At 37.0% G+C, this 17,669-nt stretch overlaps 1 protein-coding gene across 2 annotated transcripts in view; it reads left to right on the top strand.

Annotated features, from left to right (window-relative positions):
* The window catches only part of LOC150100527 (uncharacterized), a 551,917-nt gene extending 535,644 nt beyond the window's left edge, over positions 1-16,273 (top strand). For both annotated transcript variants that reach the window (XM_090402464.1, XM_090402463.1), the window contains one exon: positions 13,480-16,273. In XM_090402464.1, the coding sequence (XP_090258590.1) occupies positions 13,480-15,405 (1,926 nt within the window). In that variant the 3' untranslated portion in view covers positions 15,406-16,273. The remainder of the gene's footprint in view (positions 1-13,479) is intronic.
* Positions 16,274-17,669: the final 1,396 nt, after the last annotated feature.

The following is a 17,669-nucleotide window of genomic DNA, read 5'->3' as shown; positions in this document are numbered from 1 at the left end:
TCCCCAATCTTTCTCAAGTATACTTGCAAAATTTTACCTGGAACACTCAATAGGGACATATCTCCATAATTCTCATATTCAGTTTTATTTCCCTTTTTGTATGTTGGTACTATGAGAGCTCTACTCCAATCATCTGGAATTCGTTCCATGTCTGTCAAGTGTTTTTTTTTTTTTACCACTGTGCTGTCACTGCTTGTTTCATTTAGCAATTTTTCGAAGTAATTACTCCATACTTCAAGGATATCTTTTTCTCCAGTTTTCATGTCACCTTTATCATCTCTAATTCCTTTTACAGTACTATTTCCTCCATTTCTGATCTTTTTCGACAGCCTCCAGCATATTTTGCCACTTTCTTGCCAAAGCCTTCCCATGACTTTTGTTTAGCTAGTTTTACACAGTGTTTAGCTTTCTTAAATTTGTCTCTGTATTCTCTAAGAGCACAAGCTGACTTATTTGCCAGGAACTTTCAATATGCTTTCTTCTTTTCCTTCACTACCTCTTTAACTTCCTGTGTCCACCATGGAGTTCTGATTTTTCTATCCTTGCAGACAACCTCACCACTTGCCTCTTTGACTGAATCAATGTGTTTCTTCAGGGCTTGCCACTGAATTTCCAAGCTTTGGTTCCTGTTCTGAAACTCTTTCATTTTTTTTATTGAATAATGTTTGTGTATTTTAGTCTACAGTTCACATCTGAGAGCTGCTCAACTTTTATTCACTTTAAAACTTTCTTACATGTTCTTCTCTTCAATATGAAAAGAAGAACATATAAGAAACCTAACCTAGCCTTTCCAGATGACTCCAAAACCATTCAAATGCAGTCTATCACTCGTATACAATTCTAACTCAAAGAATTCATTCTCCTTATTCCTTGATGCTATCTTTTCATTCCAATCAATATTGTCATAATTAACTCCCCTCCCCCATAAATGATCATTCTTCACTTGCTCACTAAGCAAAGTTTCCCATGCATTTCTTTGTCTGCACCCTCTATATTTGCCAACCTGTAGCAACACCCAACCAAATCTCATTCTACCAACCTCCACTTCACACCATACTGCTTGAAAACCACTACCACTATTTTTCTCTCGTGTCTAAACCTTGTATAGACATAATTCTCCTGCTATCATCAGCAACACTCCCTCTCCCTTCTTGCCCTTTCTATCCTTACAAAAAATATATCCTTCCATTTCTATTACCATCAGGATATCATTTTCATCGAAACATGCTTCAACTTTTTCCAGTTATTTTCAAGCAAATAAACTCAGTCAATCAACATTTCATCTCCCTTATTTCTGATAAGTAAGCACAGCAGTTCATATCTTGGTCTATAATCAGTCCTACCTGTGGCGCTCCTTACGTGCGACTTCTCTACACCTGTCTGCTCACCCTTACCCTTTGTCCCATGTACCATCTTGGGCTCAACTACTCCCCATGAATTCCAGCCATCCTATTCCTATGCTGATCATTCCCATGCATTCATTGTTGATTTCAGAATTCACTCTGCTTCCCCTGTCTCCTCTAGCCCACCCCATTTCTATCTCCAACTTGCATTCCTGGTCCCCTCTCCCACTCATTTTCATCACCTGTGACTTCCATTGATACCTTGTTCACATCACTCTTTAAATTTCCTTCCAGCAGTAACCTTTCCAGATGACTCCAAAACCATTCAAATGCAGTCCATCACTCTTATACAATTCTATTCAACCCTTAAAACTTATCTGACACATTCACAAACTGCACACCTTTCTCTACATGCATTTCTGCTACAAACCATCCATGATCTTTGTTCTCCACTTCGACTCATTGTCATACCTTGGCAACACAAACTATTCTTTCAATGCTATTCTTGAATAATTTGCTACTTCTTTTTCTCCACTATTTTTTATTTTATTCTTTCCCACTCTTCCTTTTGTATCCACAACACATCTAACTTTGCTTTACATATACCTCATCTCATTCCTCAATTCTTGCATTCCAGCAATCATTCTCTTTTGTTCTGTTAGTCAGGCTGTGTTTTCTTCCTGCAGTTATGCCAGCTCTTGTTCCGTCAATCAGGCTCACGTTTGTTTTTATTCATCATTTCTGTATTCACAGTCACAATCTCTTGCTCACCATTCTGGTTGATTATCATTCTCAGTCTTCTGGCCTTTCTTCTAATATTCTTCACTTCTTGTTCTTAACTTACCACTGCAATCCATTAAAATATTACACTTTCTGCAGACCCTCACTCTCTCACTTCTCTCATTCAATCTCTTGATAAATACATCTCCACATTCACCCATCTAGATAAATCCACACTGCTAACACAGTTGGTTATCTGTGTATTAAACTGTATTACACAAAATTCACTACAAACCTAGTACCAACCTCGATAATTACTACATATTCAGTATCACTAATAAATACATTTTGGTGAAATCCATACAATTTTTAAAAAAATCTCCCCATCCCATTTTATCAAATTCATTGGCTGTCGTTATAGATTTGATTTCCATCCTTTAAAGATCGATCTTCTTTAGTTCAATTTTTTTTCCAAGTTATCTTCCTTATAGATTTCAATGTTTCATACCACAAGCTGGCTTCCTTCTTCAACTGCACAGATAAATAGGTCGAGGGCCTGAGAACTTGCCTGGAGAACACTGGAACTTGCCTTTGTTCCAGTGATTCTTTTGTACTGGCAACAGTGTCCATTTGATGTTAAGATTCCAGAAAAAAGTCCCAGAGCTAGTCAAATATTTAAGATGAATTAACAACAGTTAGTTGTGTCCAAGAAAAATAAAATGTAAAACCTGACATTGTTGGAGGCATGTCAAATAAATGATTAATTCAGAAGGAAAAAAACTAATAGAAAGCTAGTAATAATGTAAACTTAATTCTTTCTTTCCCATGCAAGGATGCAAATAGTTTCCCATTTCTCTACTGTATCCCCTAGGTAATCTGAAGAAAAATATGATGATAGTATTCTCTACACTCCTTAAGGATACAAATTAGGAATTTTGAAAAAAAAAAAAATGAAATTGAAAATTACAGGAATTTTTCTATTAAGTGAGATAAGTGAGACAGCCTGTACTTGAATGCATTTGGTATCAGAAGTCTGGAGAATTATTCATTGGTATGAAACCTAATATGGAGTGTTAGGGAAGCTAGATTATGATGGGAGGAATGTATGTGTAAAAGTGACTAAATTGTGCTTAATCATAGGAGTGATTATGATGAAAGGATAATTGCGTTTTCATCTAGTTCGGACATTTGTGTAATTGAAGCATTAGAAATTATTACATAACACCTCGAAACTGATAGTTCTGTCTGCAAATTGTCGAATTGTATGTTCTCCTGGCTGATTAAAACCCTGCTACTTTCATATGAGATCCGCTAACTTACTTTCCATTGAAAAAGTGCATATAAAGATTCCTCTCATCACAATGAGAACTAAACTCAGGTCCTTTCCAACTGATAATGAACAGTGATCTGAAAGTTGTCCTAATGGGTTATGCAGCATGAAGAGGAGAGTATACAAAAAAACATCGAGTTAACTTATATCTGTACACAAATGATAGGAATATCAGGAATAAAGTGGTTCAGTTTTTGCCCTAGCAACTATGGTGTGGTGTTAGATTACAGGCATTAGTGAGACCTGGTTCTCAGAAGCAAATGTGCTAACTGCCATTGAGTGTAAAAAAGGACAGTATTTTTAGGAAGCATAAGCAAAATAAGAAAGTACATGTAATGTTGATGGTATCAGATTACTTGAATCAAGTTAGCATAGAAAGCTATGATTGCAACATCAGTAGCAGTGAGGTTTGAAGCTATATGGTATGAAGTGGGGCCTACCAAGGTCAAATGTATCGTTGGGGTCATGCACGTTTCCTTGCGAGAAAAAGGAGGGTATTCTCGAATGTTGAAGTGATTAGAACCAATAAATAAACGAATGTATATACCTAGTCTAGCCATAAATACTGTTGCAACTTGAACAGCGCACAAACCGTTAATCTATCAGCAAATCATTTGCACTTTCATCACCGGCCTGGTTGGCCGAATGGTTAGTGTATCTGCTCTCCAACCAAAAGGCTGTGGGTATGGATGTTTGTGATTGTCTGTGAAAATACTAGTGGTGGAAAATACTGTGTGTTGATGTAGATGAAGTTATTTGTGCTTGGTGAAATGAGTGGTGGAGACGAAGACCACATGTATAACATGCATATAGCAGCACTCAATGTTCGAAATGTCTCCCTTTTGCCTTCATGTATGCCCTAAATCTGTGAGGCCACATACGATGGAGCCATGCACAACATCCAACAGAAATACTATTCCTTGCTCCAAATCTACCTTCAAGTTTGTGATGCTGGGGTGTCATTTCTTGCAGGCTACTCCCTCAAGCTCCAACCACAATTTGAAGTCCAACGGATTCAGATCAGGACTTGCAGACAGCCAATCAGATGGTGATATGTGGTTGGACAAATTCACCTCCAATCACTGTTGTGTGGTCCTCGCCTTGTGTGCAGGGTACAAGCCCTGTTAGAAGGTCCACTGTGTACTGTGAAACAAGGTGTTGTTCAGAGGGCCGTACCACAGGTTCCAGCATGGTGTCACGATATGCTTTTGTGGAGGTTTTGACCCCTTTCCAGCAGAAATTTAACTTGGATATCCACTGATACAACAGCCCTCACCAAACTATCACTGACGTGGGAGTGATGACCTCTCTGAATCCTGGATGGTATAGCACGTGCTGTGTGACAATCCTGAGCATATATCCAATCTTTTTTTTTTTTTTGGTTAAACAACTCTTCAGTGGTGAAAATCTTTTCATCTGTGAAGAGGATATCTCTGTTTGTTCACATACTGCCAGAGAAGTGCCTTTGATTTTGTCACCCCTCTATTGCATAAGTTGTGTTAGAAAATGTCCCGTAGAACAACAATAGCCTCTCATCCCCAGGTCATCAGTTAGTACATGTGACATCGTTCTCTGCAAAACATCCATCTCTCGTAACATACTTTCTGCATTCTCACAGGATTGCGGTGGAGGCGTGCCTTTACAGTCCTCACAAACTGATGCATTCTGACACAGCATGGTTGACCTGTTCTTTGGCGGCCAAATAAGTCTTCTGTATCATTATAATGGTTAATAGTCCGATACACAAATATCCTACTGATCCCAAGTGTTTTAGCATGTTGAAAATAACAGGTGGCTGCATTCCAACCTTGTGAAGTGTTAATACAACTAGACAATTCTCTCTCTCTACTGATTAACTCACAAATATTGGCTGTGCACAGTGCCACTAAAGGAACCAAGCTTGTGTAATTCTGTGTGGAAGTTACAGTATTTATGGTAGGATTGTGTATATTGGTAATTAGAAGAAACACACGTATAAACCACAGTGAAAATTATTTAATTGTAAATATTTCATCCTAAGTATCTTAGGACATCATCAGTACAGTATTTAAAATATACAAAGAAAGTTCTGAAGCCCTGCTACACAGACCAAACCTAAACCGCAACGACGTTCTTACTATTCCTAAAGTATGGGAAATTATCATACAAAACTGTGTTAAATAATTAACGTTTTTTTTTTTTTTTTGTACTACTTTAGCACGTTATGCACGTTTTCATGAGATTCTATTGTAATCATGCGCCCTAACTGTACGTTATTCCTAATTTTTGTTTAAATACTGTACTGATTATGTCCTAAGATACTTAGGATGAAATATTTACAATTAAATAATTTTCACTGTGGTTTATACGTGTGTTTCTTCTAATTATGAACGCACCACAGGTTTCGTTATTTAAAAAAAAAAAAAAAAGTGTATATTGGTGAAAGTGCAAGTTTTTACAGTGGGGGGAGGGGGGTTAAAAATATTTTGCCAAAGTTCAGGAACCTAATATCATTTTTTCTATAAATCATTGTTTGCACTTTGTGAAAGGGATGTAATCACCACAGACAGAACGTCCTGTTGGATGAATTGAAAGGAATTCAAAGAATATTGGGGGGGGGGGGGCAGATAACTGAATTTCTAAGAAATGTGTAGCTCTCTCTTTTCACACATGAATTCAGTCTAAGACTCCTACATCAAAAGAAATACATCATTTATTTATTATGAAAGAATCTTAAAAGGGTTTTTATTTGTTATTAAACATTTATCGAAGATTAAAATAAGCAACTGATATTTGCATTTTGAAACTTCAAAAGAGATTGTTTGAAAAGTAATCAGTAATGTGCAACACAACTTATGTAACAACACAACGCATGTAACAGTTAGCATGGGTTGGGTTGGTTTAAATCATAGCTGAAACAACAAAGGCTGTGTGGCCAGTATCTTGTGTATTAAATGCATGTACATATTCTCCAACTGCTTTGTAGAGTGAAAAACACAAGGGCTTTATCTATACTGACTGAGGCTCTCAGTTAAACACCAGTGGTTGTGATATCCTGAAAGAGGAAAGTCCCATAGTATCATGCTACAGTAGTCTGTTTTGATACATATATCCAATCATTTTGGTGGTTAAACAACTTTTCGTTGGTAAAAATCTTTTCATCTGTGAAGAGGATATCTATGTTTGTTCGCACACTGCCAGAAAAGTGTCTTTGATTTTGACAGCCTCTACTGTATAAGTTGTGTTAGGAAATGCCCCATAGACCAACAATAGCCTCTCACCCCCAGGTCATCAGTTAGTACATGTGACATTACTTGTTAGTTCTCTGTAAAACGTCCATCTCTTGTGCCATTACTTTGTACATTCTCACAGGATTATGGTGGTGGTGTGCCTTCATAAGCTGTTGCATCTTGATATAGCTTGGTTGACCTGTTCTTTGGCAGTCAGATACGTCTTCTGTATCATTATAATGGTTAATAGTCTGATACACAAATATCCCGCTGATATCAGAACCAATCCAACTAACCAGTTCTGAAATCCATCCCAGAACTCAAATTGGCCAACTTGTGTGGCAATCTATCAAAAGGCTTTACAAAATCTAAGTAAACCACTGTATTATGTATATGCTTTGTCCAATGCATTCATCACTTTGTTATGCAAGTAAATCAGTAAAACATGATCTCCCTTTAACAAACCCATGTTGACAATCACAGAGAATACTGCTGTTATCAGCCCATTTCTATATCCTAGCTCTCACTAATCTCTCCAAATAATTTACATTAAAAAAAGTCAACTGTCATTTGCATCCATGTAGGATGCAAAGTGCACATTGAAGTTAATATAACATTTGGATACTACTGAATTAAGGTGGATACAAAGCTTATATTTTATACACTTGGTATAAGGGTTAACCCTTAAAATTTTGCAAACCAAAAGTTTTATTTCTGTTACTAAGGGAATTGATAAATCACTGTTTTGTTATTTCATACTCACACTCTTCAGTTTAGCTTTGCTTAACAGTCAGTGTTAAATAACTGGAAGGAGACATCCATATATCCCATAAAGAATGTGGAAACTGATCAGCGCTGCAGAACAAGTGTCTAGATCTCATCTCCACATGATGCAGCTGGTGATGGGTATCCACCTGCTTGCAGAATGAACTAGGATGGGATGGTACTACAACTTGATGAAATACCATACCTGCTGGGACATGCAGTAGTTGAATAATTACAGCCACCATAATTCAATTTATTAATATGCTATTGCCCAGCCTGCTGCCACTTAAGGACTACATTTTATACAGGATACTGCAATATTTTGAGCTATGTGACAATGTCTGCATTGTCACATAGCTCAAAGTTAGAAACGTGGCAGATGGGAGTGCATGGCTGCTTAAAATATAAAAAAATAGGAAGAGCTTAGTAATATAAAAATTAGCATAACAGACTTTTGGTAGCATTATGTCAGAAACAAATGAATGATAATTGAGAGAAACAAGTAGCATGATCGAGAGTGATGAAGACAAGCATCATGTGAATAAGAATATAAAATTAGGGAGTGTAGCAGATCTGGAAGATAGTGCTAATTGGGAGAATGAATGTTAGTGAGAGTAGGTTGCTAGAGAGAGAGGCACTGAGAGGAAGTAGAATGTATGAGGAATGAGTTAAGAAGCGATTAGGAGACGAGAAAGAATGGATGTGAAGTAAATGCGACGAGTTAAGATAGACAACTAGCAGAAGATTGCATAAGATAGAAAGGGGAAAATAGTGTGTGTTACCAAGGTATGATAATGAAGAGCATCGATAAGGAATAATATGAGAGGCTTGGATTATGTGAATGCCTGTAGTGCACTTGGGGACAGAAAAGAACTGTATGCCAGAGATAGCCTGGATTTGAATGAGGAAGAACATAAGCATCTAGAGAGAGAGAATGTTGTTCTCTGGACAAGTGAGTGTTGTTATAGAGAAACTAGAGTTATCAGGGAGGCATCTTAGGGGAATATTTAACTTGGGAGAAGGGTGAACACACTGTGACAGAATGTGAAAGGAATAATATAAATACAGAAACATCGACAATGCATTGATGTTTCTTTATATAAATGCCAGGACTATCTGGAGTAAAAGACGTGATTTGGTGATGCTGATAGCATCAGCAAGACATGGTTGAGGAAGATGATATAGTAATAGAAGTAGCAGGATATAGCATTTTTTTGGTAGTGGCGGAGTGTTATATGATAAGTGATGAGTTGTGTCCTCTAAGAGTGGAGGATTTGGAGGGGAATAGCACTAATAGTTTTGGGAGCATATGATATGATGTGAAGCAGAGGTGGGCAGAACAGGATATTTAGTGGGGTGTTGCTATAAGCATAGAGAGTGAAGAACAGGAGATATTTAGCCAGTTGAGCTTGAATGCAAAGAGAATAATTGTTATGGGAGATTTTACCTACAGTAGTATAAATTGGGGAAGAGGAAGCTGCATGTATTCTGGAATTCTCGGGGAACAAATGTTTCAAACAACATACAGTAGAAGGAACACGAGGTTCAAGAGTTTTGGATTTCATCATAGCATCAGAGAATCTGATTATAACTGATTCTGATCACTCTCTCCAACTGGAGGCATCCCTGCCTCCAGTTGGAGAGGGTGACCATGCGGTTTTAACTTGGAGGATGAATAGACATGCAGGAGTATTAAGGAGAAAGGAATGCATGTGGAATTATAAAGTAGGTGATTATAAGTCTTAGAAATAAACTTGCAGCAGTTCCATGAATAGAGAAATTGGAAGGGCAAGATATCATTAGTACTTGGGAACTTGTGAAGGAATATCTATCAGCAGCAATAGTAAGTTATATACCGTGAGAACTGCAGAAAAGAAAAAGTTATGGAAGAGATACAAGGAGTGAGATGGAAAGCAGATGCCTGATATGGCTTGGGCCAGAAGGAATGCCTAGTATGGTATGGAAAGCAAAAACTTCTAAATTAGAAGAGCTTGGCCCTCGGATCCAAGGAAAATTCTAAGGAATTCTTTCGTTATATGGCCAGCAGCAGGAATGATTGTGGAAAAATGACATTGTTAGACATGATGAAAATAGAGTGACTGATGCAGAGGACATAGTGGAGTTGTTTAATGATCACTCTGGGGAGGGTTTGAGGTTTAGAAGTGCAAAAGGAGAATGTTCCAAATATAATACTCTTGATGTCAATCAAGTGATGGGACTGGATGGGATTTTGCCATCCAGGGAATGTACTATAGAACTGTCCACTCTCTTGACTTGGCTCATTGGTGAGTGTCTGGCTACATGAAAGGTGACCAGGGAGTGGAAGGTGGGTAAGTTGGTGCCATTGGACAAGGGTGATAGTATAATGGAAATACTATAAACCAATTTGTATTTCTTCAGTTGTTCAGATTTTGGAGAAATTAGTGAGAGATCATATATAGCATTGGATTGGACAGATGAGAGTAATGCTATCTGTGAGAGTCAGCATGGATTTATTAAAAGGGTGCTCGTGTTTTAGTAATCAGATTGACTTTTATAAGACAGCAATAAGAGCAGTTGATGAGGAAAAGACATAATATGCTGCTGCTTTTTTTTTTTTTACAAAAGTATTTGACAGGGTACCACATAAGCTAATATTTAATTTTGAGCATATGTGTTAATGTTAGGTTAGTGAATTGGATTTGAGATTAATTATTGCTAGATATCAGAGTTGTGTGTGAGGGAGTATAAATTAAAGATACCAAGAAATTATGTACTTCATTTAATCCTTTATTCAAGTATAAGCAAACAAAGTTTGCGCCTGAAGTATTTTCAGGACTGAGGCAACTCGTATATAGAAACTAATGACTTCACATCACTTGCCTTAGTATCCCATAATGCAAAGTACATATCCTTGCAGACATGTATGATGCTATGCATCATGGGAAGCCAGACCCAGAGGTGTGACACCTTTTGGCTACTCGTATATGAAAATATATGACTTCTGCATTACTTCAACCTTAGCATCACCTCTGGGTCTGGTTCCTACTGAGATCTCAATAAAGGTCGAAATCAGTCTAGGTAGGGACCCCTCCCATCATACATGTCTGTAAGGATATGTGTTTTGCATTATGGGATACTAAGACAATAGACGTGAAGTCATTAGCTTCTATATATGAGTTGTCCCAGTCCCGAAAATACTTCAGGCACAAACTTTGTTTGCTTACACTTGGATAAAGGATTAAACCAAATATATAATTTCTTGGCATCTTCAATTTATAGTATGACCAAGTAGAAAAACTTCCAACAACTATCTCTAATCCAATGTGAGAGAGTGGTATCAAGGAAGCAGAAGGTTACAAGTAGGGTTCCACAGGGTTCACTACTGGAATCTATCTTTTGTTTAACCTTATATCAATGACACTGCAGGGAAATATTCAGTTGTTTGCAGATCATGTGAAGTTGGGATCTGTGTTAAAAATAAAACACTGGAGACCTCTGATATGAGAGTTCTGAGAAAGATTAGTGGAGCGAACAGTTTGCATCACACATCAAAAATGAGGATATTAGGGAAAAACTTGTCATTGTTAGCCAGGAATGTGTTAGTAGAGCTGATCTCAAGTGGTATTTTCACTTAAACATAATGGGAGAGGAAAGATTAGCAAAACAAGTGTTCTTTGTTAGGTTGGCAGGAAAAAGACTCAGAAGACCAAGATGTAGATGGATTCATACAGCAAACAAAAAGCACATTAAAAGAGACAGAAATATAAGAGCTGATAACATTGAAATCTTGACAGATTAATTTGGAAGAAAATTGTTGATCGGAAGTTAGTAATGGTGTAACTTTTTCATATAGTACTATCATAATTATCCTGTACACACCCCCCTGAGGGTACATATCAGGAATTTGATGATGTTGGTGAAGTTGGGAAGGGTTATTAGTAATAGTGCAGATGTGGTAGCCCTTCAGGAGGATTTCAGTAATCTGGATAATTTGGCAAATGAATGGGGATCAGTTTAATTCACATGAATGTAAATTCTTGAAGTTTCTGATACGTCGATGGAAGGCTGCATACTCTCTTGGAGGAACTGTACTAGAGGAAGTTGGGGTGGCAAGGGACCTTGGGATAATAATTAATAGAAATTTGCAGTCCTATTAAAAGCAAAGGTGGTGAAAGTAACAGAGAGGAATGCTGACAAGCAGAGATAGAAAAGTTAAAATTCCATTGTACAAGGATGGTCTGAAAAGTTCTCGGCCTCTACCATAGATGGCAACACTATTGGCAAGATTTTTTTTTCTAGGTTGGTACATCTGTCATAAGCATCCGTGTGAAATTGCAAGTCATTCTATCAAATAATTTGTTTTATACTGTCTGAAGCAAAAATGTTGTCTGTATCCCTTGAAATGGATAAAATTGAGTATTGTGCGATTATAAAATTCTTTGTAAAAGAAGGTTTAACGCCAAAATAAATTCATTTGAAGTTCATTAAAGTTTGTGGCCACTTTTCTTTTTCTCCTTTGACAATTAAGAAATGGGCTGCTGAGTTTAAACGTTGCCATACCAGCCTTGAAGATGATCCACTTGAAGGATGTCCAAAAAGTGTAACACCTCTAGAAATCATTGATCAAGTACACAATATGGTATTGGATGACCAGTGAGACAAGCGTGAAATTGCTCAGACTATAGGCATTTCAAAAGAACGTGTAGGATATATTTTGCATGAAGAATTGCAAATTAAAAAGTTTTGCGCAAGGTAGGTGCCACGCTTGCCACGCTTGCAGATCAAAAACGCACTCACATGAAAATCTCTGAACAGTGCTTGGAGCATTTTCACAAGAATAAAAACTGATTTTGTGGGTAGATTTTTTTATTTATTAGTATGGATGAGACTTGGATTCACCATTACACACCAGAATCCAAACAGCAGTCAAAACAGTGGACAGAAGCCGGTTGTTCAGCACCAAAGAAGACAAAGTTGGTTTCAGCAGGAATCGTCATGGCATTGGTGTTTTGGGATGCTAAAAGCATTTTGTTTATTATCTTGAAAAGGGTAAAACAATAACCGGGAAATATTATTCTAATCTTTTACCCAGACTAGATGAAAAAATTCATGAGAAAAGACCCAGTTTGCTGAGGAAGAAAAAAATCATCTTTCATCAGGACAATGCACCTGCCCACAAAGATGGCAATGGGAAAATTAAGGGATCTGCACTATGAATTGTTGGAGCATCCATTCCCCAGATTTGGCTCCCTCTGACTTCTATCTCTTCCTCACTGGTCAGCATTTTTCTTTGAATCAAGAGGTGATTGCAGCTGTAGAGGTGTATTTTGCAGATCTTAATGAGAACCACTACAGGGATGGGATAATGGTGCTGGAGCATCTCTGGAATAAATGTATTAGACTTAAGGAAGATTATGTTGAAAAATAAAAATAATTTTGAAATTATAAATTCGTTTTTTCATTGTTAGGCCAAGAACTTTTCAGATCCCCCCTCGTATAATGTCCTGATCAGACCACACCTGGACTATTGTGGTCGGATTTGAATAGCATAAATTAATCTTGGGGGAGTGCCTAGATGGATAACAAAATTGATGTCAGGGCTGTACAATGTTAGTTATGAGGATGCATTCAGGGAATGTGGAATGCAAAGATTCATAAATAGAAGTAGGAAGAGATGTGATCGAGGGGGGGGGGGGTGAGTAGTGGTTTCTTTGCATAGGGTGGGTGAACTGTGGATGCATTGTTTGATAGGGTGGTGACAGCATGAATAGTGAATGAATTTTTAAGTAGTGGTATGATAGACTTTGTATTGTCTACAATGCGCCTCCTACAGTGAGTCCGTCCTGAATAACAATATTTTTTTGCTTAAATTAAATTTTTTGCTTCTAATGAACGAATTTAAAAAGTATGATCAGCATTGTGAAAATTGTGGTTAGCATGGGCCTTCCGTGAGGTATCTTCATACTTATTGGAGATACCCATGTAATAAAGTATTTCTTCTTATTCGATGTTTTGAATAATAATAATAATAAAAATAAAAAAAACGATGAAAAGGAAAAGTTTTGTGGATAAATAACAATATATTTTGCATTAATTAAGCCTTGTTTATGTTTAATATTTTGCATTTCAGTATGGTCAGCAACTAAAAGAAAATTATGATAACCTCATGAGGGATATTGTTGAAGAAGACCTGGATACTCTTGCCCATGCTCGTAGTTTCTCTGTGTCTTCTATGGCTAAAACATTAGCTGTAAGTTCTGACAGTTCCGGCAGCTCTGGTAGTCCAGAACGTCAAGATATTTCTTTAGAAGATGTTGTATTCACTGGTCCCAAAGCTATATCCACTCCTGAAGCTGTTGATCCTGATGTGCTTAGTAACAGAAGTTCCAATTCTACACCTACACCTACTCCAATGGAATGGACTACCCAGAGAGGTCCAGTTACACGAAAAGATTCAGTGAAATCTAGTACCAGTAGCAGCAGTGGATGTTTATCTGAACGTTCCAGTGTCAGTACACCTACAGCAGAGCAAGTGACATTTGAAAGTGATATACCTGTTGGAACTATTAAACGTAAACCCAGTTTAACACCTAAAATTCCTTTAACAAGTACTACACGAAGTATTGCAAAACAGTCAGTTGGTGCAGATTCTTTAAATAGCATTGTTGCTATGGAAACAGTTAGTTTAAGCAGTGGAGGAAGCAGTAGCACAAGCAGTGGAAGCATTTGTGGAAGTATTGGAAGAAATATGGGAATGAGATTTAGCTTGAGACGCTCCCAAACAGATGACCGAATCATGTTGAATGGCACAGTGAAATCTCTACAAAGAAAATCATCTGTTGAAGCTGTTGCTCTTCCACCTAAGAAAAAAGACAAAGAAAGAGATATCGATATTCTTCCTCTTCCACCTCCACCAGTTGATCTCCAGTCATCAATAGAAAGTATAGATATAGATTCTTTGCCTCCACCTCCACCAGAAGCCTTTAGAGGTAGTACATTGAGCTTGGATTCTTTGCCTCCTCCACCACCTCCACTTCCACTTGGTGAGGAGTCAAGCTGGCCAAGTACATCCAGTCTGAACTCTTTGCCACCTCCTCCATCTCCATTATTTCAAACTCCCACTAGAGAAAGAGAGTCCTTACCCTGCCCAGAATCACCACCTGATAAATTCCAAGGTGCACCACTAGTTCCTCCTAAGCCAAGAAATGGGCAACGACGGTTGTCAGAAGCAGATATCATTCCTCATTCGCCACCTCCATATTTAGCAGAATTAAAGCTAGGTCAAAGTAGCCTTTCTAGGTCATTTGCAAAGCAGCAGAAGAGAAGCAAAATAAATACAGATTCAGCAGTAGTTGCTGATAGTGAAACAAATGTACTCCAGTCACCATCTCAAAATTTTCAAGATAGTTGTAGTGTACCAAGCACAAACTTTGCTCTTGCAGATAGAAGAGCTAGTGCTCCTGCTGTTCCAATGACACTTGAGCTTGCTCCTCCACTACCTTCCCTTCATATGTCTCCTCCACCCCCACCCCCACCTCCTCCTCCACCTCCACCACCATTCTCTTTTTATCCACTCACTCTTCCTCCAAAGAAATCAAAATCAGTGTCCAAGCCAGCACCTCCTAAGCGAAGTGAAACAACTAGGCTTTCTTCTGGCTCCCTTGCTGGACTTATGCGCCGGTCATCAGTCCCTTCTACTTTACCTGGTCAAAGTGTGCAAATGTGTCCCCCTGAATCATTCCTCAGAGATCTGCAACGTGTAATGGAGAAAAAGTGGAAAGTTGCTCAGCAGCTATCTGTAGACTTGTCTGCCACACCACATCAGATCTTAGGATTTCGTGATCCTTGTTATTTGCCACCTGCTAGTTCGGATCAACCAACCACACCACCACCACCCCCTCCTCCCCCTCCCCCACCTGCTCATATTCAAAGACCTCGATCATCTTCCCAGGGTAGGCATCGGAGATCTCTGGAAGATGCAATGACGCCAAAGAAACGGCCCCCTCCCCCACCTCCAAAAAGAAGTGAAACTACTCAGCTTTCAAGACGTCAGTGATTGTTGTTTTCAGATTGACATTTTGTGCTCAAACTGGTGCTTCAAATGAAATTTAGGAAGAAAACGCTGTCTTCTTTTTTGTTTGTGTTTACAAATGTGAGAAGAAAAACTGATTATTGGATTTTCTTTTTTTTTTTCTAATTAATGTGACTTTGTGGTCTATCTCCTCACACTTGAGATATCAAATCAGTACTGAAAGAACTACAGTTAAGTGTGAATAACTTTGAACTTGCTCCAGCCATTCAAAATTTGATTAGCATGAACTGAGTAAGTATAATTGCAGTGCAAATAACTGAAAGTTCTGTATTATGTTGTCAGACAATTATTTTTTATTTAAATTTAATACGTGTTGCTTCCAGACAGTTGTGCTTAGTGCTCTTATTTGCATTTCACTTTTTAAATATTTTGTTATTGCTCTTAGTTGTTTTTTTAACAGTTATTAATAAGTATATATTGTTTCTGAAATTAAGATATGCATGCAGTTAGGTGCTTGCTTCAGAAAGGTGTACAGAGTCAATTTATTGTCTCAAATTAGTTGAACTACACTTTGAAAAAAGAGATGTTTAAAGTGACAAAGTTCATGTTACGAACTCTAAGTGATAAGTCAGTATGATTTATGACATCATGCCATACAGTAATATCTAGTGAAGTAACTGCTGGATACAGTAATTATATACTTCATTAGGAATTAAAGCTTCATTAAATCAAAAATAATGTGATGTGCTTTTGTTTTGTTATTTAGTGGGTCTTTATTTGTCTAGTCAAATTAAGATGACATTCTGTGTCCCTCAGGTCCACTGAAACATGTATATTGATACTAGTTATTAGCATCCACTGATATTAGACAACAGATGCATATCCTGCCCTGTTTTTATTGATAACTTCAGTCTTTATAAGCCACATACCATTGTTATTGCCAATGGTATATTTGGAGCCAATCAGAAACAAGTTCCTCTCTGATCCTTCTGGTGGGGAAAGGGGGTATGTGCACGAGACATCAATTTCTATACACTGTTTAATATTTAAGATAATTTTTAATCTGAAGAGAAACAACTAATTTATTCACATCTAATTTAATATTAGATACAATGCAAAGATTTTTAAGGTGATACAGAGGATGGTTATGCTAATTAGATTAAGGAGGAAGAGTATCAGTTTGATGGTTTGAGACACCATAATAAAAATCATAATCATAATCTAGCCATCATCCTGACCTGTAAATTAAATAACATTTAGTTATTGTGTGGATACATGTCTAGTAGCTTAGGAATATTGTATAAATATATTTTTTATTTCATTATAAATTAAGGAATTTCTGTAATACTTGAGTTCAATTCAAGATATATTGCTTATACTGTTAAATTACTTTAACAGAAAATAATGAATAGATTCACTCATATTTTAAAGTAATTTTGATTAAAAAGTATTTATATATCATTTCTCAAACATTTCTCTATACATTTTCTCTGATATATATATATATATAGAAATAAAATTATTGTACATATTACTATTTTAGTAAATAGCCAGTTGTTCATTTTATTATTATTATTATCAGAGGACACATTTCAGGAGGCCATTCTATACTACAACATTACACTATCTGGCTATCCATGCTGCACAAAGCAGCATCCACATTACATCACCTTCCACATGGTATTTTTGTCGGTTAATTGCATGTGTTGTGTATGATGAGTACATAATAGTTCACAAAGGTGTCACCGTTCAGAATTTGTCTGTTATATAAAATATGACATGATTTCAATTCAGCATTTATATCCTCAAGGAAAAGAAGATCTTAAATGAAAAATTAGTTTATTTTCTTTTTCCCTTTCAATGATAAATCAACCTATGAAACATCTAAAAAAAATATGGCACATTAATTAGTACTTTGAGCAGATTAAGTATTACATAATCCATGAATCTTATGTGAGAGGTCAAACACAGTACTTTTTTTTAAGTCACATCATCTCTACCGAAGGCTGGAAGTAGTAAATGATTCTCATAGCTTGTTGATTGTAAAGCTGAGATGCTGTCCACTCAAACACTACACCATCAGGTTTTAAGATTTTCACAATTCTTTTTATTTAGTCATTAAAAAAATAGGTAAATAAATTTATAAACTACAGAATGTTGATTGGACATGAGAACATTATTTTTTTTAAAAATCACAATAAGTGAATTGTTTCCAAGCTTTTCATTATCTCTTTTGTTATTATATCCTTGAGTGCTGATCATGTTTTCACATTACTGTTGTAATATTG

This window comes from Typopeltis vanoorti, chromosome 13, assembly GCF_054136105.1.
Source record: "Typopeltis vanoorti isolate ZY-2024b chromosome 13, IOZ_Tvanoo_1.0, whole genome shotgun sequence".
Taxonomy (NCBI): Eukaryota; Metazoa; Arthropoda; class Arachnida; order Uropygi; family Thelyphonidae; genus Typopeltis; species Typopeltis vanoorti.
This window is presented reverse-complemented; position numbering and strand designations above follow the sequence as displayed.